The sequence below is a fragment of the Vulpes lagopus genome, chromosome 18 (genome assembly GCF_018345385.1).
Source record: "Vulpes lagopus strain Blue_001 chromosome 18, ASM1834538v1, whole genome shotgun sequence".
NCBI lineage: Eukaryota > Metazoa > Chordata > Mammalia > Carnivora > Canidae > Vulpes > Vulpes lagopus.
In genome coordinates, this window is record NC_054841.1 from 17555763 (window position 1) to 17582470 (window position 26708).

A 26708-nucleotide genomic window follows, 5' to 3' on the forward strand; every position below is an offset into this window, starting at 1 on the left:
ATCAATTAAAAATATGATACTACAGCTAATTGTAACATGTTACATTAAATAATCATTTTTGGAGTACTTCCATGTTCTGAATCACCTTTGATCTTCATCACAATAGTGAGGTAGTTAACATAACTTTATTTCGAATAAAGATTAATTTACACTCATCACAAAAATTGTAATGCTTATGTAGAAATTACGGAAAAATAAAGCAGAAAAAATCATCTATTATCCATCATAAAACATCCACATTTGGGGATCCCTGGGTGGCGCAGCGGTTTGGCGCCTGCCTTTGGCCCAGGGCGCGATCCTGGAGATCCGGGATCGAATCCCACATCGGGCTCCCGGTGCATGGAGCCTGCTTCTCCCTCTGCCTGTGTCTCTGCCTCTCTCTCTCTCTGTGACTATCATAAATAAATAAAAATTTAAAAAACAAAAAAAACAAAGAAAAACAAAAAAAAAAAACATCCACATTTGAGGTGAGATTTCTTTGCCATTTTCCTTTACCAAATTACAAAATTAAGTTGTACATAATTGTGATTCTCCTTTACAATGTTGCATATTACTTTTGCCACATCATAACAGCAGTCATCATTTTAATGATGTTTATTGGGTATTTATTCTTTTATTTTTACATATAGTTAGCAGATTTCCTCTACATCATTGATTGAATATTCCTTGGGGAACTGCTGACTTGTGATGTCGCTTGCGTGCGTGCGTGTGTGTTTGTACACATCCCCACTATATTCTTGGTTTGCCTTCACTATTCCGTTAGGACTCCCTCTGTGTGTAACACTCATTTTAATTATAGTTTAACAAAACATTTTATTTATTTTTATTTTTTTAATTGGAGTTCAATTTGCCAACATATAGCATAACACCCTGTGCTCATCCCATCAAGTGCCCCCCTCAGTACCCGTCAACAAAAAAACATTTTAATATCTAGTCTTCCTAATGATTCTTGTTGTTCCAACTGTCCTTAGCTATTTTAACCCACGTATATTCTGATATGAATTTTAAAATCATTTTATCATGTTCCATAAATAATCCCCAATGGAATTGACTTAAATTGTGTTAAGACTCTTAATCTGAAATGGTTACACTACCATGAGCTTTTGCATACTGAAAGAGGGTAAACATATCCATTTGAGTCTTTACCCTTTTTCTGGAAAATTGCATAGATTCCTTCATGTAGATGTCATCCATAGCTACTTTGTTAAAATTGTTTCTTGCTAATATTGTTTGTGGTATTTAATGCTCTCTTTCCTCCATTACGTTTGCTAACTGGGTTTTACTGGTATATAGGAAAGCGTAAGTGCGCTAGCGTGTGTGTGTGTGTGTGTGTGTGTGTGTGTGTGTGTTTTATCCATCCCATTTGAGGAAGCCTCTTGTGAATTTCTTTAATTAAATTTTATTATCTTGGTTTACCAGTCTAATAATCACATCGTCCATGAATAATGATGATTTTATGTCCCCCTTTCCAGTTGTGAGAGCTTTTATTTTGGTTTTATACTTTGTTGCGTTAGGTAGAGCTTTCTGGGCAATATTGTCAAATAATGTTGATGGTTGACTTCTTAGCATTACCCCCAACCTCAAAGACTAGCCCTTTAGGAAGTTTCTTCTATGTGTGATGTTGTCAGTTTAAAATAGATATTTTTAAAACATTATGAGAAAAATTACCTCTATTTTAAGTTATCTTTGTGACTATTTTAAAATCAGAGATGGATGCTAAATTTTAACATGTGTTTTTGGCATCATAATGATCTTAGTTATGTATTACTTTCCTAGATTTTCTATTACTAAACCTATTTTGTGTACCTGAGCTAAATGACCTGTTTATAGGAAATCAGTTTAATAATATATTAGAGAAATAATTTGCAATAATTTGAGATGCTTTCCCTCTCTTTCTGTCTTTTCTCCCCTCTTTTTCTGTCTTATGTAATTGTTTATATAGCATGGGAATTATCAGTTGTTGAAAGATTGAAAAAAAATCATTGGAAAAGCCATCTGGCTCCAGTGTTGTTTATTCTAATTTTCTTTTTATGGAATGCTTAATTAATTTATTGTCATTCTTTTTTGTTTAATAACAAAGGCTTTTCAGATTCTGAAAACAGGTTTGGTCCTATCCCATACGCATTAAACATCATTGTTCTCATCATAATAGTTTCTAAAGAGTCTGAAATTGTGGTTTTGATTTTCTATTTGATATTAGAGTTATTTAGGAAAGTTCTTATTTTCCCCAGCTGGAAGTTTTTATTTGTTTAGAATTTTTCTTTAATAATTTCTGGTTCTATCTCATTATACAGAGAGAATATAGTGCATACTTCAGTGTGTACAGAGGCATTATTGATCTTTGTGTATACCCCTTATCATTTTTATCCTGCGTATTAAATATCTCAAATATTATTTTTTCTATCTCTGTCATATTTTCAGGGAGTAGCTTTTCTAATTTGTTATTTTATTTTTTATTCTTGTATTCAGACATTTAAAATTTACATTAGACACATCTTTATCTTCTGTGATTCATTTTATTGTTAAAGCTTTGAAAGATTTTCCACTCAAGAGCTTCTTTTTTTTTTTTTTTTTTGTTAGCTTCAAACCTACAGGAGGCTGCAAGGATAGCACAATAAACATCAATATATCCTTCCCCCAAACTCACCAATTGTAAACATTTTGTCATATTTTCTTATTTTCAGATGATTGCTAGATATCTCTTAAGAAAAAGGTCTTCTATATAGTCACAATATAATTATCGTATTCAGGAAACTTAGAATTGATAGAATATTGGCTTCTAATATATAGCTCATACTCCCAATTTCCCCAATTATATTATTTAATTGTCCCTTAAGGCTTTTTAAAATTCAGTCCAGGCAGCCCCAATGGCTTAGTGGTTTAGCGCCGCCTTCAGCCCAGGGCGTGATCCCAGAGTCCTGGGATCGAGTCCCACCTAGGGCTCCCTGCATGGAGCCTGCTTCTCCCTCTGCCTGTGTCTCTGCCTCTCTCTCTCTCTCTCTCTCTCTCTCTCTCTCTCTCTAAGAAATAAATAAAATCTTTAAAAAAAAATCCAGTCCAGGATCCACTCACGTTGCATTTGATTGCCAGGGCATCCTGAAAATTTTTAATAAATATATTTTGAACCAACAGAATATAATGTAGTTTATCAAACATGGTAAAGTCTTAAATTTGGTGTTATTTCTCATAATTATGCATTTTTCCCAACATTATTGAGTGATAATTTTTTCTTTTCCATTGATTTGTATTGCTTCTGTTTCTGTATGTAAAATTCATACACGTGCATAAGCACGCACACACACGTTTATCCCATTTTCTTTTAATCGTACTCCAGTATCCATGGTTTAATTATTTTAACTTCATAATATGCTTTAAGATTCAGTATTGGTTTTTCACCCTTCTTTGTTTAAAAAAAGTTCTTAACTGTATTTCTCATTTTAAACAACCAAACCAAAACAAAACAAAACGACCTCCCAATAAAATTGCTGGAATTTTCGACATCTTCAGGACTCCCAGATCTCACCTACCTAGCCTCATATTTTATACAGTTTGCTTTTTACCCAAAGGAAAAAACCCTCCATTTGGCCAGAACGTACATCTTTACAGTGTATGATTCTTTCATCCAGGACTTGAGTGTTTCTGTCTGCTTATTTGTCTCCTGTTCTGCCAAGCCCTGTGCTAGGGGCTGGAGATACTCCTTTATTTCACTCAGTAGAAAGCTTTATTTTTCCTTCCCATGTCAGTCCTGTACATTTCTTATTTGTGTGATCCTTAGCTGTTTTTAAAGGACTCTATTCTAAAAGGACTTTTTATTACATCTTCTAGTTTGTGTTTCATGCTGTACAGTTTATTTATCTCTATCTTCTATCAAACCACTTTACTGAATTCTTTCATTAATTTTAGGGGCCTTTCAGTTGATTCTCTTCGATATATTAGGTCACCGTCATATTATCTACAAATGATGATAAATTGCCTTCCCTTCTAAAATGTGTATCTCGTCTGTTTTGTGTCTTATTACATTGGCCAGACTTCTCCCATTTTAGATGCAAGTTCTAGAGGTAAAGCAACTCACTCCGCATGTCAGATAGAGTAGGGGAGTGGTAAAGCCAGAACTAAAACCCTGACCTTGCAGTTTAGTTCAGTGCTGCTTTAGAAAAGGTTATCAAGTCAAGGTCATCTATCCAAATACCAGCTAACTGGCCTCCTATCTATCTGGTTGCTTTTCCCTGGAGGAAGGTTGACATTTTCACTGCTTACAGTCCTCCCTTAAGATGACTTAATCTATTGGTTGTATGTGTAGGCATGTGTGTGCATACATGCATGCACACACACACCCCATGTGCATGATGATGATTAATGATATGGAGAGAAGTTAAGCAGACAAGTATAATAGGGTATGCTAGGATCAGGGCTGTATTTTAAATAAAATGGTTGGGTCAGACTTCAGTGGCAGAGATGAAGAAGCAAACCTTCCAAGGGTTAGGTATATGTAAGGGAAGAGCATTCCAGGCATAGAAGTTAGCAAATGCAAAGGCCTTGAGATGGGAGCATGCTTAGGGTATTCAAGGAACGACAAAGAGGCCATGTAACTAGAGGATAATTTGAAGAGATGAGATCTAGGACACCTGGGTGGCTCAGAGGTTAAGTGTCTGCCTTTGGCCCAGGGTATTCTCCTGGAGTCCCAGGATCGAGTTCCACATTGGGCTCCCTGCGTAGAGCCTGCTTCTCCCTTTGCCTATGTCTCTGTCTCTCTCTCTCTGTGTCTCTCATGAATAAATAAATACAATCTTTTAAAAAAATGAAGAGATGAGATCAGAGAATTTGTTAAGAGAGGGCCTTGTAGACATGGCATAGATGTTGCCTTTTACTCAAAGGAGGTAGGCTTTTAGAACAGGAGTGTCATAACCTGAGTCATGTTTTTAAAGGGTCATTCCAGCCACTGTTCTGAGAACAGTGAAAGCAGGGAGACCAGTTGAGAGGCTAGTGCACTAATCCAATTGAAATATGGTGGGGGTTGGGGGCACCTGGGTGGCTCACTGATTGAGCCACAATTTGGCTCGAATTTTGATCCCAGGGCCCTGGGATCAGGTCCCTGCAGGGAGCCTGCTTCTTCCTCTGCCAATGTCTCTGCCTCTCTGTGTGTCTCTCATGAATAAATAAATAAAAATCTTAAAAAAAAAAAAATAAAACATGGTGGGGATTTGGCCAAGGTGGTAGCTTGTAGAGGTGATAGGTTGGTTAGATTCTGGGTATATATTACAAGTAGAACCATGGAAGTTCTTATATATGACATTATGAACAAGAGAAGATCCATGATTAAGAGGAGGTACATAAGGATCATAGCCAGGTCTTCTGCATTTTCATTTTAAAACATCTCATTGCAAGTGAGTGCATGTTCAGTTAAAGCTGGTTATACTTCTCTTAAATATTGGAGAAGAGGATATGGAGCTCTAGCCATCACTGATGGTTATCTGGTTTTTCCTTAAAAGGTTTCTTTTGCTTTCATCTGATAATAAGTAAAACTTAATTTGAAAATTGTTAAAGCCTCTTTACACAACATATTTCTTTCTCTAAATTTCTACTCCATATCCACTTTTGCTAAATTTACCAAGTGCAGTTCAATCACAGAAAGGTCCAAATGGAAAACAAAGCCAATCTTTGTTGTCTAATTTGATAGCACTGTAATAATAATGCATGTAGCAATTGTGTTGGTTCCAGCCAACTTTATAGAGCACTTTACTCTGTAGAAAGCACTCTCTAGACACATTATGTCATTGAGTCCTCACCCTGTCCTGTATTTGCCCCTCTTCTCAGAATCCCTCCCTGTTTGAGTTCCTCATTTGCCCTCACCTCATTGAATGATGCTGAACACTTAATATCTATCTCCCTGTCTTGAACCTGAGCTCCCATCAACCAGGAATCATGTTATTTTCAGATTTGCACCTGCTACACCATAGTCACTAATGAATAAATCAATAAGGACATGGAAGACAGAGGAGGCAATAGGTCACTCCGCTAGTCAGAAGCCACACAAAGATGCACATGCCCAAGTGCAAATGTATAACTCTTCCCATTCCCTTGCCTTCCCTAAGGACTATTGTGCTAGGCAAACTGTTCATGAGGATGTTGGGGGTGGTGGTGTGGAAACTGGAATTCCCAGAGCCTTGGAATAAAGGTTGGCTAACTAAGACATATTGTAAATTTCAGCCTCTTAGTTCCAAGTGACCTTTAATGTGGGGAATGTAATTGCAAAGCTAGATTCTGTTGAGGATTATAAAGCTCACATTTGTTTCTTAGCCCGGCTTGTACAATAATGCCAAAGGTTTATCATAGAATTTTTGTATTAAAATGTGTGCATAGTTGAATGCTAAAGCACAGACTTTTGAGGAAGAAAGAACATCCAAGATTATTCAGCCAATTTCCCTCATTTCTTTAACAGCTTTATTGAGGTATAATTTACATACCATAAAATTCACCCATTTTAAGTGTGCAATTCAATGATTTTCAGTAAATTTATAGGATTGTGCAACCATCACCATAATCCCATTTTAGAAAACTTTGTCACACCATAAAATACCATGTACGCAAGGGCAGTTGATTCCTCCTGTTCCCACCTCCAATCCCAGGAAATCACTTGGCTGATTTCTGTCTCTATAAATTTACCTTTTCTTGACATTTCTGATGAGTGGAATCATATAATGAATAGTCTTTTTCATCTAGCTTCTCTCATTTCATATAGTGTTTTTTAGCTTAATCCATAGTGTAGAACATAGTGTAATGTGTTTCTTTCATTGCTGAATTATATTTTATTATATGGATATGCCACATATTGTTTATTTGTTTTATTGATAGACATTTAGATTGTTTTAATATTTTGGCAATTATGAATAATACTACTATTAGCATTTGTATACATACAAGTCTTTGTGTAGACCTATGTTATCATTTCTTTTGGGTAAATATCTAGTGGAATGGCTAGGTGAATAGTAGTTTCACATTTACCTTTTCGAGAAACTTCCAAACCACTTTCCAAAGTGGCTATACCATTTTTTTTTCACCTTTCCAACAGCAATGTATGATGGTTCCAGTTTTTCCATGCCTGTGTCAACACTTGGTATTGCCTGTCTTTTTACTGATAGCCATTCTAGGATTGGTGGTTTCTCACTGTGGTTTTAATTCACATTTCCCCAATGACTAATAAGGTTAACCATCTTTTCATGAGCTTCTTAACAACTTGTACTTTATCTTCAGTGAAATGTCTAGTCAAGTCTTTCACCAATTTCTTAATTGGGTTGTTTGTCTTGTTATTAAGTTGTAATGGGTCCTTATGTATGTTAGAAGTCTTGTCATACGTATGTTTTGCAAATATTTTCTCTCAACATGTAGCTTGTCTTTTCATTGACTTATTAGTGTCTTCTGAAGACCAATTTAAAAAATATGTATGTATTGACACCCAGTTCATCTCCTTTCCCCTATTAATGGATCATGGTTTGGTTGGTGGTATCTTACACTCTTTTCCTAATCCAGTGTCATGAAAATCTTCCTCTGTGTTTTTTCCTGAAAGTTCTATACTTTTAGCTCTAATATTTAGGGCTATGATCTATTTTCTGTTCTTGTATATAGTGTGAATTTAAATTTATGTTTTTGCATGTGGATATTCAGTTGGCCCAGGATCATTTGCTGAAAATATTATTCTTTGACCCTCAAATTTTCTTGGGTTCTTTATCAAGAATCAATTGATCATAAATGTAGTGGTTTATTTTGGTAGTCTCAGTTCTCTTCCATTGATCTATAACTGTGTCTTATGCCAAGACCACACTGTATTGATTTTCATGTTATAAAATGAGGAACTGTAAATCCTCCAACTTTGTTCTTACTTTTTAAAATTGTTTTGCTTTTTATGGATCTTTGCATTTCCATATACATTTTAGTGTCAGCTTGTTAGTTTTTGCAGAAACTCTCCTGGGACTCTGATAGAGATTGCATCATGCCTATAGATAAATTTGATGAGAACTGCCATATTAACAGTATTGACTATTCCAATCCATGAACATGAAATGTCTCATCACTTATTTATGTCTTCAAATTTTTCAACAATGTTTTGTACTATTCAGTGTACAAGAATTTCACATTGTTTAGACTTATTTCTAAGTATTCATTTTGGTACTATTGTGAACAAAATTGTTCACTTAATTTCATTTTCAGATTGTTCTTTGCCAATGACAGACATACAATAGATTTTTGTATTTTGGTTTTGTATCCTGTGACTTTGTAGAAATTGTTTATTCTAGTTGGAGTGTGTGTATCTGTGTCTGTTTCTGTGTCTATCTGTATTCCTTAGAATTTTTATGTATAAGGTCACATCATCTTCAAATAAAACATTCATTCCTTTCCCTCCAATGCCTTTAATTAATTAACAAGGCTCACCGGCTAGAATCTCTAGTACAATGCTTTATGTCACTGCCTAGAGTCTGTAGTACAATGATGAGTAGACCTTTTCTCTTGTTACTGCTTTATCAGTCTTTTAACCTTGAGTATGGTATTCACTTTACATGTTTCATAGATAGCCTTTATCAAATTTACAAAGCTTCTGTTTCTAGTTTGTTAGTACTTTCAATCATAAATATGCGTTTGATTTTGTCTAATTTTTTTCTGAACTGTTGAAATTATCATGTGATTTCTTCCATTTATTTTAAATATATGTTGTATTGCATTAATTGATTTTTGGATAGTAAATCAACCTTGCATTCCTGGGCTAAATCTCAATTAGCTATGATGTATAATCTTTTTTATATGCTGCTGGATTTAGTTTGCTAATATTGGGTGAAATATTTGGGGAGTCATTATTCATAAAAGATTAGATCATAGTTTCATTTTAATGTAATGTATTTCTCTGGTTTTGATATCAGGGTTTCATAGAATGAGTCGAGATGCATCCCCTCCTCTGCTATTTTCTGTATAAGTTTATGAAAAATTAGAATGATTTATTCTTTAACTATTTAATAGACTTCAGTGAAGCCAATGGACTGGGATTTTTTTAGGGAAGAATTTTAATAATTGCTTGTTTGAATGCATCGAAGTTTTCTATTTGTTTATAACACGGGTTTGGTAAATTGTGTTTCTAGGATTTTTTTTTCCATTTCATCTAAGTTGTCTACATTTTTTGGCATAAATGTTTTTTATGGCATTTCTTTATAATTTTTAAAATATCTATGGGATCAATAGTGATGTTCCCTTTTTCATTCTTGATTTTGGTAGTATATGTCATCTCTCTTTTTCTCTTGACCAGTGGAGATAAAGAATTGCCAACTGTGTTGATCTTTTCAGAAATTCAACTTTTGTTTAATTGGTTGTTCATTCTTATTTTTATGATGTATATTGCATTGATTTCTACTCTAATCTTTATTCTTTTCTTCTGTCTGCCTATTTGGAGTTTAATTTGCTTTCATTTATCTACTATCTTAAGATGGAAACATAAATTATTCATTTGAAAACTTTTTTTTCTAATATAGATGTTTAAAACTATGAATTTTCTCCAGCCACTTCTGAAATTGTTAATGTGGACAGTATTGTTCAGTTTATTCATTGCTCTTTGGAGAGAGACTACGCTGAGCCTCTTACTACTGTTCAAGAAGAGCTACACCATATTTTTTAAATATGAGGAAGTTGAGGCATATAGAGGTTATTTTAGGTTGAGTTCTCCCAGAAGCAGACTCATAGGCCAAAAATTTGAAAGCAAATAATTTATTAAGGGGATAGTCCCAGTAGAAACTGGTTCGAGACAAAGGGAAGCTGGAAAGGGAAGGCAAAGAAACCAAACAAGGGTGTGATCCTGTGAGGGTCTCTGGACAGTGAGTTACACCTTGAATGGGTCCCCCTTGAGGCAAAGGAGCAGGATTTTTTCACTTCTGCCTGAGCTGGTTACTGGAAATGCTAGCCCAAGGCCAAGTACAAATGAAGGTTGGGAAAGAGCAGGACTTAAATTTTCTAGTCCTCTTTACTAGAAAGAGAGGCACCAGTAGTTTCAGAACAACTCTAAAGAGTTCCACGGGACCCCCATTAACATCAGAGCACACAGAAGCTGGCTGATGGACACACAGAACCAGAAAGAATGATTAAGAAATGTAATCACTGTCCTCTTGTGAGATTAAATTACTTGCTCAAGGTCACACAGCTATGTATCTATTAGAAGATCTTGCACTAGAAACCAAGTTTAAAGTTTTTGTTTTTGTTTTTGTTTTTGTTTTTATGATAGTCACAGAGAGAAAGAGAGAGAAGCAGAGACATAGGCAGAGGGAGAAGAAGGCTCCATGCACCGGGAGCCCGATGTGGGATTCGATCCCGGGTCTCCAGGATCGCACCCTGGGCCAAAGGCAGGCGCCAAACCACTGCACCACCCAGGGATCCCAGAAACCAAGTTTATAAATGTTAATATTGTGTTTTAATCATATTTATTAGAAATCTACCAAAGATTTGTTGCGTGAGCCCTTGTTTTATTAACATATTTACTGTTGATTAACTTTTTTTGATAACTAAAGGCTTTAGTATCTGTATATGAATCATTTCTGATGCCAGTTGCTACTGTCTAGGACCTTTCCCTATAGTCGTTCTGGTCATCAGAAGGCCCTATGGTAATCTAGGAAAATATAGAGACTAAAAATCTTCCTACTATCTCATGAAATTATATTAACATAAGAAAGTACAAAGACTGCATAAGCAAAAACAAAGTTAACCTCAGTGGGGAGTGCATTTACCATGTTCCTGTAGATCACCATCAGCTCCATGAACAACCAAGGTCTACATGTTCCTATAGATCACTCAGTCAAGTATCCCTTGGAAGAAAAGATATTAGCAGACCATGTAATCATTAGTCAGTGTGTTTAAGTTAAGACCTTATGCCTTTACTTATATTCAATGTGCTAATATTAAGAGCTTCTTAGTTGACAAGTTTGCTATGTCACCAGACATTCTGGAATAAAGATATTTGCTATTGGGGAACTTTTTGTGTATAATATTAAAATTGTATTTGTAAAACAAGTTATCTGTAAGATAAATATCTAGAAAAGAAAGGGTTTCCCTCATTTATTTCCAGTATTAAGCCAGAGATTTGTTGCCACAGAAGAATGGTAGACAATTTGCCAACATTTCATTGAATGATTGCATCAGTGTAGCTGGATAATAGGGATCCTTTTCTGTCTTTTCTCTACTTTTCAAATTTTATAAGGTGTTATTGTATTTTCCTTGACATAAAAATATTTTTTTTTAAAAAAAAGTGGATTGTTTCGTGGGGTACAATAGAGATGTTGGCTCAACTTTGGGTGTGCTAGAAAGCAGTATGGTCTCATGGTTAAGATGGAAGGCTTAGGAATCAGACTGTGTTCAAATCCTAGCTTCAACATTCAAACAGCAGTGTGACTTTGAGTAAATTTCTGAGCCTCTCTGTACTTTATTTCTCTTATTCTGCCTGAATAAGTGTCTGCCTCTTAGAGTTATTATGAAGGTCAAATTAGATAATGTGTTGAATGTACTTAACATGGTGTCTAGTAGATAGTAAATGCTCATTAAACATTTTCTGTTGGGTGAAGTAATCATTGTAGTACACAGCAATGGGAACTATGATAGAAATGTGGACAGGGAGCTATGGAAACAGAGGAAAGAGAAACTAGCTCTATTTTGCAAGAAAGTCTTCTTAGAAAGAGTAACATTTGATGTGGGTCTGGATTGGATGAAGAACCCTCAAGATGGGGAAAAAGAAAAAAGGCATCTTGGGAAGATGGAACAGCATCTAGAATAGCATTGACACATGTATTAATAATTGACATGAACAGGGGCACCTGGGTGGCTTACTCGGTGGTTAGGTGTCCAACTCTTGATTTCGGTTCAGGTCATCATCTCAAAGTTGTGAGACTGAACCTCATGTCAGGCTCTGCACTCAGCACAGTCTGCTTGGGATTCTTTCTCGCTTTTCCTCTACTTCCTGCTCATACACACTCTCTCCCCTTCTCCAAATAAATAAATTAAATCTAAAAAAAATTGACACGAACATGCTTTTGAAATTAATTTCCTAAAATTGGCCAAATTTGTTTATTTAATAAGTACTTAGTGAACAGCTGTTACATGTTTAGCAGGTATTAGAAGCTGGGCATACAACAATTAACTAGACAAGAAGATCTCAGACTTCATGAATGTGAGCGACTATTAGGGAATGAGCAGTAAGCTAGTAAAAAAAATAATCAGACAGGACATATTTCAATTGTGATGAGAACTATAAAAGAAATAAATCAATAGATGTAATAGACAATGACTCAAGCAAACTGGTAATTATGAATAAATGCTGTGGTGGACTGGAATGACCCAAAGCAAAGACTTTCAACAAAGTAAGAATATTGGAGGGGGGTGTCCTTGCTAGGGTAAAGATATAAATATCAGAATCACCTAGATTTGTGCTTTTATAGCTGCACGCTAAAACGATTATCTGGAGATCCTCTTTTTAAAAATGTACTAATGATAGATCCTCACCCCTAGAGATTCTGATTTGGTTGATTTGGAGTGAGGCCAAGGAATAGCATTTTTAAAAAGTAATTTTAGAAAGGATATTTAGAATGTACAGAGCTGAAAACTACTGATCTTGAGCAACACATATCCTTTTTTTAAGGTTTATTTATTTGAGAGAGAAAGAGAGATCAAGCATTCAAGTGGGGGATGTAGGGGGAGAAGCAGAGGGAGAGAATTTCCAAGCAGACTCCCTGCTGAGTGCAGAGCCCAATGTGGGACTTGAGCTCACAACCCATGAGATCATGACCTGAGCTGAAACCAAGAGTCAGATTCTTGACTTACTGAGCCACCCAGACACCACAAGCAATACACTTCTGATTTTGAGGGGACTATTCTCTGTCCTCACTTGAAAAATCACAGATAATCTCAACAACACTGGCTAATTGAATTCATTAAAAAGATGATGGTTGATCAAGTGGAATTCATTCCTGGGGTACAAGGATGGTTCAACGTACACAAATCAATAAATGTGATATATCCATCCCATTAATAGAAGGAAAGGTAAAAATCATATGATCATCTCAGTAGATGCAAGAACATTTGACAAAATTCAGTGACATTCATATTTTTTTTTTAATGTCAGCAAATCAGGTATAGAAGGAATATACCTCAGAATGAAACTATGACAAGCCCACAGCTAAGATGCTCAGTGATGAAAAGTTGAAAGGTTTTCCTCTAAAGTAGGGAACAAGACAAAGGTGCCCACTCTTAAAACTCCTATTCAACATAATACTAGAGTCCTAGGCAGAGCATTCAGGCAATAAAAAGAAATAAAAGGTATCCAAATTGGAAAGGAAGAAGTAAAATCGTCTCTGTTTGCAGCTGACATGATCTTATACATAAGATATAATATCGTATATGATATATATGTCATATAATAACTATAATAAAAGAATTATAATAAAGAATTAAAAAATTCAATAAATAAAGTTGCAGGATACAAATCAACACATAAAAAGTAGTTGAATTTCTATATACTAACAATTACCTGGAAAATAAAGAACACAATCCCATTTACAAAAGCACCAAAAGGATAAAATACTTAGGAATAAATTTAAGGAGATGAAAAATCACTACACTGAAAAGTATAAAAATGTTGATTATAGAAATTGAAGAAAACACAAATACATGAAAAGATATCCTGTGTTTATGGGTCAGAAGAATTAATACTGTTAAAAATCCATTCTACCCAAAGTCATCTGTAGATTCAGTGTAATCCTTCTCAAGATTCCAATGGCATTTTTACAGAAATAGAAGAAACAATTCTAAAATTCATATGGAACCACAAAAGATTCTGAATAGCCAAAGCAGTCCTGAAAAAAAAGCTGGAAGCCACACATGTCCTGATTCAAAACTATATTACAAAGTTATATTAATCAAAATAGTGTGGCAACAGGATAAAAACAGACACATTGATCAATGGAACAGAATTGAGAGGCCAGAAGTCCATGCATATATGGATATATGCATATATGCATATATGTCAAACTGCTATTCAAGGAAGCCAAGGATACTCAATGGGGAAAAGAAAATCTCTTTAATAAATGGCATTGGAGAAACTGGATATTCATGTGCAAGTAAATGAAATTGGACCCCTGTCTTGCATGACTCAGAAAAAATTAACTTGAAATGGATTAAAGAGGGCAGCCTGGGTAGCTCAGTGGTTTAGTGCCGCCTTCAGCCTAGGGCATGATCCTGGAGACCCTGGATCGAGTCCCACATCAGGCTCCATGCAGGGAGCCTGCTTCTCCCTCTACTTGTGTCTGCCCCCCCCCCCGTCTCTTATGAATAAATAAAGTCTTTTTTTTAAAGAAATGGATTAAAGACAATGTAAGACTAAAACATAAAAGTCTTAGAAGAAAACAGAGGGGGAAATTCCTTGAATTGGTGTTGGCAATGATTTAATGGAAATGACCACCAAAAGCACAAGCAACAAAAACGGAAATAAACAGGTAGTCTATGTGAAACTAAAAAAAATTTCACTGCAAAAGAAATATCAACAGAGTGAAAAGTCAGATGATAGAATGGGAAATAACATTCGCAAACCATATATCTGATAAGGGGCTAATATTCAAAATGTATAGGGAAATCCTACAACTCACTAGCAAAAAAAATAAAATAATTAATTAAAAGTAGCAAAAGGTCATGAATAGACAGTTTTCCAGGAAAGGTATTCAGTTAGCCAACAAGTACATGGAAATGTGTTCAACACCACATATAAGGGAAATCATAAGGGAAATTGGCAAATCAAACTCCAATTAAAAAAATAAACAAAAAAAACCCAAATGAGATATCACTTCATATCTATTTAAATACCTGTCATCAAAAACCCAAAAGATAACAAATGTTGGCCAGGATATGAAGAAAAAGGTCTCTGAACACCATTCATTGGTAGAAATGTAGAGTGGCACTGCTATTATGGGAAACAGAGTGGAATTCCTCAAAAAAGTTTTTAAAAATAGAATCACCCTGTGATCCAGCAACCTTACTTCTGGTTATATATCCAAATGAAGTGAAATCAGTGTCTCAAAGAGATATCTGCACTACGAGCCTCATGCAGTTTTGAAGTCTTGTAGCTTTTTAAGAACTCTATGGTACATTTGTGAGACACTAAATGTACAAAAGGCAAATAGAATCTTAATGGTATTCTAAAAATAGTTTTGACCTTGCAGATCACCCCAATGGGCCTCAGGAACACTAGGTGGGCTTCCATTGCCTATACTGGGCCACCATGGCTTCCTCCATCACATGGGGATGCTTGCCTTGCTTTGCTCTATCCAATGGCTTTAATACCGAATTGTTTGGGAAGGAGCTAGAGCAGGGCAGTAGAGAAACCTTGACTTTTACTTTTAACTAATGAGGTTGGTTGTGGTATTAATGAGTTAATTCTAAAATGATTTTGTGTGTATTGTGTTAGAGAGTAAGTGAGTAAACAATACTGATGTTAGAAATAAGTATTTTTGCTGCAGAAAAAAGGAAAAATAGGCATAAGGAAGGTGAGGAGGAATCATGTGTTCGTGGATTTGAATTGACAATATCAGTATGAACCAATAGATATGAATTTATGAAGCCTATTTCTGGGAGAACATGGGCCCAAATGTATCCCTTTCCGAAGCTAGGCAATCTTCACCTGTGAGCTCCAGCATCCTGTTACCTGACTTCAGCATTCTGAATGGATAACAGCCCCTAGCTGGAGATGTCTTCCCCAGATACACAAAGGGGACCATGGGTTGTATTAGTGATCAATGGATGGCTCTGATGGGCCCCTGGTCCCTCAAAGAGGAGCACCCATTCTCATGCAGACCATTGGGTCAGAAATCAGAGGGGGCAGGAGGCTCTGGTGTCAGGGTCCTCTAACACCTGCAGAGGAATTCCTGCACATCTTGCTCTTCATGGTGTGTGAAGCAGCTGTTCTATATGGGCTGGAGTCTTGGGACATGAGTCTAGAGTAGAGTGTTCTAGTCTCAAGAGACACAAACTAGAGGATTGAAGTTGTAGGCAAGCCTGAGTCTGAACATTTGGGGAGAGAGGGCTGGGGGTCCCAGACACTGCAACATAGAGAATCAACAATGGATTTTGAAGATGAGCTGTATGGAAGAAGCCAAAGCCAGGGAAGTGAAAGAAGGTACAAACTTTACCTTCCCTGTTTGGGTGGAGCTGCTTTCGGGGCTCTGCCAGAAGAGATTCTTGGAGAACTTATGTGGAAAATATGGCATAAACACCCATCTTCTCACTGGAAGAAATAGAGGGGACATCACAGGAAGGGAAAATGTCTGAGTAAATGCTATATGTTATGAGGTGAGCATCTTAAGTTCTTCTCTCATACTATCAGGAATTTTCTACCAAAAAAAAAAAAAATCCCTTCTTTTTTACCAAATGCTCCTGAATAGTTTATTGTGTCCACTTCTTTTGCACTCAAGATACACCTTTTGGGGAGTTCTCATTTAGAAGTGATTTTATTGTTACCAGCAAGCTGAAAAGAGCTGAGATCAATGTATTTCCAAGATAATGGTGATCAGAATGAAGTTACCACAGGAAACAAGAAGAAACTGTGTTGTCCCCCAACCCACGCACCCCCACCCCCACTCCCACTTCCTAAAACGTATGATCAGGGAAAGGATTGTTGCATGGCTTGCACGTGCCATCTCTTCCTTCCTCCCCCTTCATCAGAGTTACCTGATCTTTGAGAGAGGCTGGATCCCTTGACAAAAAATTTATATGACAAAGTGGTGTATGGTTTTCTGGCTGCAATTGCAGATTTGCCTCTGAAGGGACAAGCCGCAGGTACTGTGGGTCTGAGAATATTGCTGGCTATACATTGGCACATTCATCCCAATTGTATGTGAACTGTATATTGACAACACAGCTTAACACTCCCCTCCTTTGCCAGGCTTTGTGATTTCAGAAGAAGTTGGGTAGGATAGAGCTATATAGTTTAGGCCAAGTAAAAAATACTCAGAAGGCCCTGTATACATTTTGGTGCCTTACAGAAAAAGAAGGAAGGTAGAGAAAAAGAGAGGGATAGTGAACTGTAAATGAGGTGTCTGGCTTTCTGTTTTGCTGCAATTTGACAATCATGGGGCACTCTGCTGTCTGCTGTCAGCCCCAGCATCTTCTATAATCTGGCTGCTCAGTGGAGTTGAGTTGACAAGTGAGTTGTCAATAGATTGGTGGCAAGATCACAGGCTGACCCCTAGAGACATATTTTGCCTCCCTCTGTGGCCTTTGGCAGCATCCTTGTGTTAGAGCCCAGCAAACACCCACAGCTTAGCTGTTCACAACTGTGGAATCGCATCCCAGCCATGGACATTACTCAGGCCAGCCTTGTGCCTCTTCTTGATCCATCCCATCATAGTATAGGGCCAAAGACAACAGAAAGTGACTCCAGGAATGGGATCCAGCCCCAGTGAAGCTCCTAAGGCTTTTGGTTCTCAATTTAGAGAGAAAGGGTGACAGGAGTCAGGAATGGCATGAGACTTTTGGGCATAGAAACAAAAACAGAGATCTTATGTGGACGGTTAACCCAAGAGTAGTTAGGGATAGACTGGGCCTCAGGGGAAAGCAGGGATCAGAGCTCTTTGCAACCCCTGTTCTAGGGATGAGGCTGTTCATGCTTCCTGACCTGGTCAGGAGGGCATAAGGGCTGGATAGGCTGAGTGCCTCCAAGCCCAATTCAGTATTGTAGGTGCCGTCACAAGCCTCCACAGGTGGACTCAACAGATTGTTGCTCCTTCACCCTTCATTGCCTTTTGCTTTTTCGGTCATAGATTAGTGTTGCATGAATCATGAATCCTCAACACAGAGTCCTTAATGTCCTAGCCAGATCCAAAGCTTTACTTGAAACTGCTGTTAATATATAAAGCAATAGAAGTCCTGAAAACTATCAAAGACCCCCCCTCCACTTCCACCTCATGACCTCTAGTTTGGGTCTTGGGTCTTTGCGGTGTCTTTCAGAGACTGTTTTGAGCTTAGCTGTCCTGATAAACAAAGTGATTGTACCATTGTGAAGGATGCCACAGTTGAGGAGGGAATGAGCTCTGAAGTCCTAATTTAATTTAGGCATTTATTAACTTCAGTTTTATGAATATATATGGGTGATGTCGCACACACATATACATACTCAGATGTCACACACATTGAGTTGTACACACCTTAGGTGACATTCATCTGCATATCACACCACTCATTCAAAGAGTATATATGTTCAGTTTCTGTATGCCCATTCAAGTTTTCTCTGAGTTTCTAGACACCTGGTCCTTCAGATGCTCATTCAGGCATTGTTCACACACAGTCGTAGTCTGCACTCACAGAGAGGTGGGGCACATTCACTCACACACCACTCACATGCCCTTCAGTCCACTAGTTCTCATTCAGATGTGCCCATCAGACAGCACACATGCTCACTGAGCCATTGCTCACCTCAACTCAGATATCACCTCTTCTAAGTGTGGCAAACATTCACATCTTCTTTCTTTTCCATCTATATCACTGGCGACTCCCATGCTAAAGGACATTCAGCCATATTGAGTGTGTCATGTTTCCTTGGGTCAGTCCCTCTGTACCTTTTTTTTTTTAATGAAATAGTCCTGTGATTCTGTCTTTGCCCAAGTTGTACTTCTTAACCAAATGTCTTTAGATGGACAGCCTAATTTAAGAATGGTAGCCCTAACCACATTCCATTTTCATAAACCATGTGCTAGCTTGCAATACCATCTTTAAATGATTGGTTTGGGGCCACTACTGCAATAACTTCATTAATTCACAAAATTTTCCTGGGGGCACTCTTTGGGAAATTGTTTTTTTGTCTTAGATCAGGGGTCCCAAAGATCTATGCAGTCAATGTCTTCTAAAAGAAGAGCATTTATTCAAGAGAAATACAAACTGTGGGCATTCAAAGAGATAGTAAAATGCTATCCAATTTCACAAACTTTAGGATAACTTTTATAAAAAAAGCTTACACATTTGTCATATAGCTGGTATTCAGTAAAGGCTTGGTCATCTCTCTCCACACACTAGCACCTTCTTTCTTCCTTCTAAGTTGAAGGAAATGATACAAGATTACTAGACAGGAGCTTGGAGTATTCACCGTTTATCCTGATTAGGGAGTCTGCATCCAGTCATATTTGGTTTCATGCCTACTTTGAATTTTAACTCAATTTAATTTGGTTTGCTTGAACAAGCATTCACTGATCACTGAATGAGTATTAGGCAACCTACTCAGCAGTGTATGGTGGGGGAAATGATGCAGAGATAACAGACACAGCTCCCACTGTCCAAAAGGTCATAGTCTAGCCAGAGAAATAGTAGTTTCATGCACATATTGTTGCAATCCCAAAAAGATATCCAGTAATGAATTGTAGGGAAACTAAGGTGGAAGACTCATTCAGATTGGGAGGGTCTAGATGGACTTTACTGAGGAGATGAAAGACTCAGCCTTTAGGGAAAGGCTTCCACAGGCAGAAGTGGAGGGCACTGCAGGTTGAGGAAGCATGATCTGATGATGGCATGGAGTGGGATTACAGGATGTGTTTGTGCAATAGCACGGGGTCTGGAGCAGCTGAAATGAGGGATTCATCCTAAGAGTTTCCAAAAAACAGGCTGAAAGCCAGGCACAAGTGTCCTCAACGGCAAGATAAAGAGTTTAGATTACATCATTCGGATAATGGAGAGCTTATGAGAGTGCTTGAAGAGGAACAATATTATTTGTTCAGGAAGATCAGTGAGTTGGCTAGTTAGATGATAAATAAGTTAGAGACAAAGAGACCAGTTGAGTTCAGGTAGTAAGTAAAGAAGTATCCAACAAGGAGAAGGGCAGGTACAGATTGCTGATGTCAACAGGGCCTTTTGATTACAGAGGCACAGTGAGATCTAAGTAGGTAGGGATAGCGAATGGGCCCCAGACTCATGATCTCGCCACTTGATGGATAATGCTATACTTTACTAAGGAAAGAAAAGTAGAAGGAAGAGGCAGGTTTGTAGGGCTTGGGATCATGTTGCATTTTGAATATATTCAGGATGAGCTATCCCTGAGATCTCTAAATGGAGATAGATTTCTATGAAGCAATGAGTTTATTAATTCTAAAGCTCAGGAGGGAGGTTTAGTTGTAGACAGAAATAATGATGAACAACAAGTTCATCCCTCCAGATAGTTGCTCATCTGCTTTTCTTTCCTGTCCAGTGTTTATCAGCTGGTTGTCAAGGAGGAACGACTTCAGAAGTCACGAAGGGCAGCTGACATCATTGAGTGCTTTTCGGTGCCTGTGAGCTATAGAAATGCCTCCAGCCTTGATTCTCTACACTACTTTGCTGCTGAATTGAAGCCTGCCAACCTGCCTGTCACCCAGCCATTTACAGTGGGTGACAATAAGACATACAATGGATACTGGAACCCTCCTCTTTCCCCTCTGAAAAGCTACAGCATCTACTTCCAGGCACTCAGCAAAGCAAATGGAGTAAGTATGGCCACATAGAGGCCATTTCTTGCCTTGTTTGTATCTTCCCATTCTCAAATGAAAAGTAGCATGGCTTTAGAGCAGAGCTTGACAAACTAAGCCCTGTGGACCAAATCTAGCCTCGTGCCTTATATATATATATACTTTTTTTTAAAATACAGTAATGCCTATTCATTTATATACTCTAAGGTTACTTTGATTCTACAATAGAATAGTTGAGTAGTTTAGACAGAGACTTTATGCCCCATAAAGCCTAAAGTATTTGCTATCTGGCCCTTTACGGAAAAAATTTGCACACCTCAGTGGTACCTGGGTGGCTCAGTCAGTTGAGCATCCAACTCTTGATTTCAGCTCAGGTTACAATCCTGTGGTTGTGGGATCAAGCTCTGTACTGGGTGTGGAGGCTGCATAGGATTCTCTCTCTGCCTCTCCCTCTGCCCCTCCTAACCCAACCCCACATGCCCACATATGCATTCATACTCTGTCTCTAAAAATAAATAAGTCAAAACAATAAAAGATAAAAAGGTCTTTCAGATCACCTTTGGGAAAATCACATGCCTATCTGAGGGTTAATTTCCTCACCTACAAAGTAATACCTATCAATTTGTTATCTGTGAATGCACTAAGCATGTTGTAGTTAATCAGTGAATATGAACTCTTTACCATTACCAATAGTCACATTAGAAAATACTTTCTTCTCCCAAAGATAAGATAACCTTTTTTAATGTCAAATATTTCTTTGGTCAAAATGGGATGCCAGTTATAACATCACAAAAGCATAGGGCTGGAAAAGATCTGAAAGGTTACCAAATACCTACTTCTCTCCCCCTACACCTAAAACAATCAAACTTACAACATCACATTCAGCTGGTATTAGTGCTTATTCTTGAATATCTCCAATGACAGAAAACTCACTTCTTTATATGGTTAAACTTTACTGATCTTTGAGGTGGCTGTTGCTTGAAATATATCTCTTATTATAGCTTCTACCAGTTGCCCTTGGTCCATACCCTTAGGTCCCAAGAGAACCACTCTTTCAGTTACATAAGATCATTCCTACTGTCTACCTCCCCTCTGTTCAAACATACCCATCTGGTCTTATTTTCTGCAAGTTCAGTATCTTTATTTCCTCTTAAGACACAAGTATTTTCCATCTAGAATGGTTTTGTGGACATATCTCAGGTTTTTATATCTCATTCAACAAATATATAACAAATAGTGACATATGCTAGGCCCTACAGTTCCTATTAAGGTTAGACAGTAGGTGCCCTCCAAGAGCTTTTATAAAATAAGGGAATATGGTGTGTGCCATGTTCCACAGTATTTCTTCTCACAGAAGTGAGAATCTCACTGGAGAAGGGAAAGCTGAAACAAAAGCAAGATCTGGTGAAGTATGTGGAGAGTAGCCTCTGTAGGCTCTGGTGGCCAAGATAGAGAGTTTAGTCTATCAGTGGCAGTCATTACCTTACAAGAAACCTGGATTGAGGAACTAATTAACATTTTAAATGTCCACATAGCCATTTAAATTCCACATTGGTATTTCAGTTCTGCATTTATTACTTGCTCAAGCAACATTCCTCACAGAGAGTTTAAAACTACAAAGAGAAGCCGCCAGACTGCCTTCCATCTGTCCATCTGGCCTTCCCTCTGCATGAAACACTCTGATGTATTGAGGAGGAAGACATAAAGATGAGCAGAAAGCATCTGGGGGCCCATCTTGTTCCTGGTTCTCTGTATCTCAGACTGGCCAGTTTATTGATAGAGCACAACTCTGAGAAGATGTGACTTTTCCTGCTCTTGGCAACATGTCAAGAGGTGCTTTTGGGTTTCCATGCTGTGAAGAAGAGTAGCAGCTGCACTCCGTTCACTGTCACATTCCTACCAAGACTCTAATAAAAACCCAGCAAGAGACCAAATCTGTAGAACCCAAGAAACTGACAAATGGACCCCAGGAGGCATTTCCTCAACCCAAGCATTGTTGGCCCTTGAGCAGAACAGCAGGTGACACAGGAGGACTGTGGGAGGTTTTGCTTCCCAAACTGCAGCACAGTGGACTTTCTCATGACACAAAGTGTTGCCATTGGGAAAAAAAGTCACCCCACCCTGAAGCTACCTCATCTAAGAAGCAGTTTCTACTACTGCTTTGAGATGAATACATAACAATAATTACTTATGCCTTTGATCCCACACCACTGTGCTCCTGTTTTAGAACTAAGATTTGCAGGAAGGGAATTAAGAGAATTGAGTGTGTGCTTATGCCAACAGTCTTGAGTGTGTCATTGGCCTCACAGGAACAGAGAGGAAAAGCTGTGAAGCTGGGCACTCAGTGTGTTTGTTTTCTTCTGGCAAGGGAAAAACTACACACTATGTCAAATTACTGTGTTTAGTATTGAGTTTTACTAAAAAGAGTTAAGTTAAAGGGTCATAGGAGCAGAAAAACCATTCACAGCCTAACAAATCTCTTCCTGGCCCCTCTCAGATTTCTCCACCTTGTAAAGGGCAGCAGACAATGCAGTTAAGCCTGGAGGATTTTTGAGGAGAAAATGTTATAACCCACAAATTCCTTATCAGCCAAGTCGTTGTTCTTGTGCAAATACATCAGAAAGACATTCTCAGTATCCAGGGGCTCCCACATGCCCTGCTTCTAATAAATCATTCAAAGAGCAATTGACCAAGCAATGAAGAAAAATAAAGAAATCAAGAACAGAGATATATGGAATGAAAAGACCCACAGTGAGCATGGAAACTAATTAAACATAGTGTAAATGCTAAATAATTGGCTATAAATATGTTATAAAAGAGAAGGTTAATATAAAAACAATTACTTAAAGAGAAAATGCGTAATGTAAAAAATTAACAGTTGTACTCTGGGTCTATAATTTGTTATTATGTCAACAAAAACTTAAAAGAAATTGAAGGATTGATGAGTGTAAATATATGCCGGTTTCCCCACTTTAGACAGGATGGAATAAATAACTACTTCATTTTTGATACTAAGAATTTTTGAAGAGTATAGAGTTTTAAACATAAAGGCAGCTTTCCAGTCTATCCTTTAAAATGCCAGAAAACAACAGTCTACAAAGAAAAGGTGAAGAAGCAAAGGAAACTATAGGTAAACATGAAAATCAGTAACTATAAAGCAAGCCAGAAGACAAAAGTACTAGGTTTCACTTTTTTTTCAAATGGTGCTTTGTTCCTCTCATAAAAGAGGAAAAAATATCTTGGGTCAAGATATTTCTATATCACTAGAAGATTAAAACCAAAGGATAGGGCGAAGTCATACTAAATTAAAACAAATTAAAGGAAAGTAAAAATGGCCATTTGTTGCAGGATGTTTATGGGCCAGGTTGAATAATTCACTATCAATCTAATTTTATTGCTCCCAACCTTATCTGCAAGTTTCAGTCAGAACAGGGTAAGAAAATTTTAGGGTCCAGATACATTTATTCTATGGATATTAAGGATAGGTTTTTTTTTTCCATTTTAGCAGAATAGCTAAATAGCCTTCATAATCAGACTACCTACAGTCAAAACCCTATTGTATTAGTATACTAGTATACTGTAATACTAATAGTATATTAGTAAACATCTATGAAGCATATACTTTACGTCAAAAAAGGCACTTCTTTGGATGCCTGGGTGGCTCAGTGGTTGAGCATCTGCCTTTTGCTCAGACCATGATCCCAGGGTCCTGGAATCAAGTCCCGCATCGGGCTCCCTGCAGGGACCCTGCTGCTCCCTCTGCCTATGTCTCTGCCTCTCTCTCTCTCTCTCTCTCTCTCTCTCTGTCTCTCATGAATAAATAAAGTATTTTTTAAAAGGCACTTCTTCTGAGTCCCTAGAATAAGGCAGCAAGCCAAACAAACAAAAATCCCTGCCCATAGTGTTTATGTTAAAAATAAATACATAAGTGAAATAATGTGTCAAATAATTAGTCATTAAATTTAGGAATGAAAAAAAAATAAATTTAGGAATGTGAAGGTCGCTCATTACATGTTGACATAAGGTCTATCTTGACTATTAATAGGATGAGGATAAGGACATTTTGTAAACTCTACAGTAATCTATATGAATGTGGAGTATTTTAATCCAGCCCTATAAACACTATGGAGAGCCCAAGTATGATGTGCATTATGAGGCATGGTGCTCAATTATTGCAGGCATTTCTATGAAGTGCAAGTTGTTGACAGGCACTTTTATTGGGAATTTTGATCAGATTAGTAATATCACATTTACCCATTGATGCTTTCTTACATGAAGAAAACAAGGGGAGTGCTGGCCATCAGAGCACTGTCCTTGGTGCTGAACACTCACTGCCAGTATTTCTTGTGAATCAGGCTATATTGTAACCATTTGTTTTAGATGTAGCTATATTATAGATCTATTACAGCATTTTAGAATTGGATGATTTTGCAGTGTCTCATCTAACGCAGACCAGCAGCCAACAAAGAAATCTCCAATAAAGCATTCTTGGCAGGGCATTATAGAGCCTCACCTCGACCACTGCAATTCTCTGGAGGGGAAGAGTTGACTCCTTTGTGGAGCAGGTAAAATTATTAGGACCTTCTTCCTTCTATAAAGTCAGATTTGGTCTCCTTAACTCTCTACTCTTGGGCACCTGTGGTGATTTGGACAAATCTAATCTTTCTTTCCCATGTCAGCCTCTTGGAGAAAATATGACAGTACCAACTACCATCTTTGGCCACACAGGCTTTCTTATTGATATTTTAATGTGAAGTTACTTCTGTTTCTCACATGGCATGATTGTCCGTATCTCCTTAATCCTATTTATTCTGTACTCTCATAGACATATTCCATTTCTCCAGTGGTCTCCTTAAAAAGTGGTGCTCAGAATCTGCATTGTGCTTCAGATGTCATTAGACCACACCTGCTACGTTTTCACTGTCCCTCCTCTCTTTACCATTTTCTAAAACATTATTTCTCAAACATCCCAAGGTATTTTTCCTCTCTTTGGGGCCCTTATGCAAGTACTATCTTCTCATTTTTCAGGCCTCATCTTCAGTGTCCTATCCAAAGGGAACTTTCTAGTCATATTATCTAAGAGCTGTCCATGCCAGTACACACTTGCATGTTAACCTATTTTTCTTTACAGCACTGAGCATATTTTAAATTTCACTTGTTTTTGTGTAGTGCATGCCTCCCTCCTTAGACTGAGAGCTCCAGGAGGTAATAGCTCTGGTTTGTTTGCTGGTTTATTCTCCATACCAAGTACAGTATTTGACAAATGTAGATACTTGATGATTGTTGGATGAATGATAGTATGGACTGTTTCTTGTCTTCTGTGACTGTTTCCTCACTTGCAGAATCAAAATGGTAATACACATTTCACACAGTCATTTTGAGAATTAAATGATGAATGATCTTAAATTCTAAAAGGCACCAAATACGTAAAGTGTCAGCACAGTCTGAATTTCCATCCAGTGTAGCATGAGATGTGGTTCTGAGCTATTTTCACCACAGACAGATGAGACCTAAAGGACCTTCATTCCATCATTATAGTAAGACTTTTCCCCAGCTGTCTCATTTCCCAAGCTCCGGGCTCCTGGGCAGCCTTGATTTCCTCCGAATCTTCCAAATGGTACCCAAAGTAGCTGTCTCAGTTGTAAACAGCAGGTGGGTGCAGTTTTGCATTGTTTCCCCCACACACACACTCTTCCCATAATGCGGTCTGCTGAATCTACTGTTCTCTGCATCCCCACCACCATTAGCCATGATTGTGAAGTTGAAAGGACCATAATTAATGGTTGGATGCAAAACAAGTGTGGCAAATTCATGCAAATATCCACCAGAAACCACCTTTTCTTGGGCAGGGCTGTTGTACATGTTCTATACAGAGGGGAGAACACTTTCCGTGCCATATCTTTTTCATCATGTAGAGGCACATTTAACCTGGATGATGCCTCTGCCAAATGGTGATCTAAATAAGAAAAGTGGGAAGTAGAAGGGTGATTGTTCTCATTCTCTCGCTTTCTCTTCCAGCTCCTGAACTCAATTGCCTCTTGAGAGCAGTTGGAAGCCAGATGCTATTTTGAATGGGTCCTCATGTTTGCAGTGTAATCACATTATAACAGTTAGGATTATCTAGGTAGAGCTGGGTTAGGGAGCATTCTGTGTTGCTGAATGTATTGGAAGAAGCTATATTTAGTTGTGTCCAAACACTATTAAAAGAATGTTTGTACA

The 26708-nt window shown here is 37.7% G+C and overlaps 1 protein-coding gene across 9 annotated transcripts in view; it reads left to right on the forward strand.

Annotated features, from left to right (window-relative positions):
- Positions 1-26708, forward strand: part of PTPRT (protein tyrosine phosphatase receptor type T) — a 1030023-nt gene that overhangs the window by 770872 nt on the left and 232443 nt on the right. For all 9 annotated transcript variants that reach the window (XM_041733397.1, XM_041733399.1, XM_041733398.1 and 6 more), the window contains one exon: positions 20234-20507. In XM_041733397.1, the coding sequence (XP_041589331.1) occupies positions 20234-20507 (274 nt within the window). The remainder of the gene's footprint in view (positions 1-20233; positions 20508-26708) is intronic.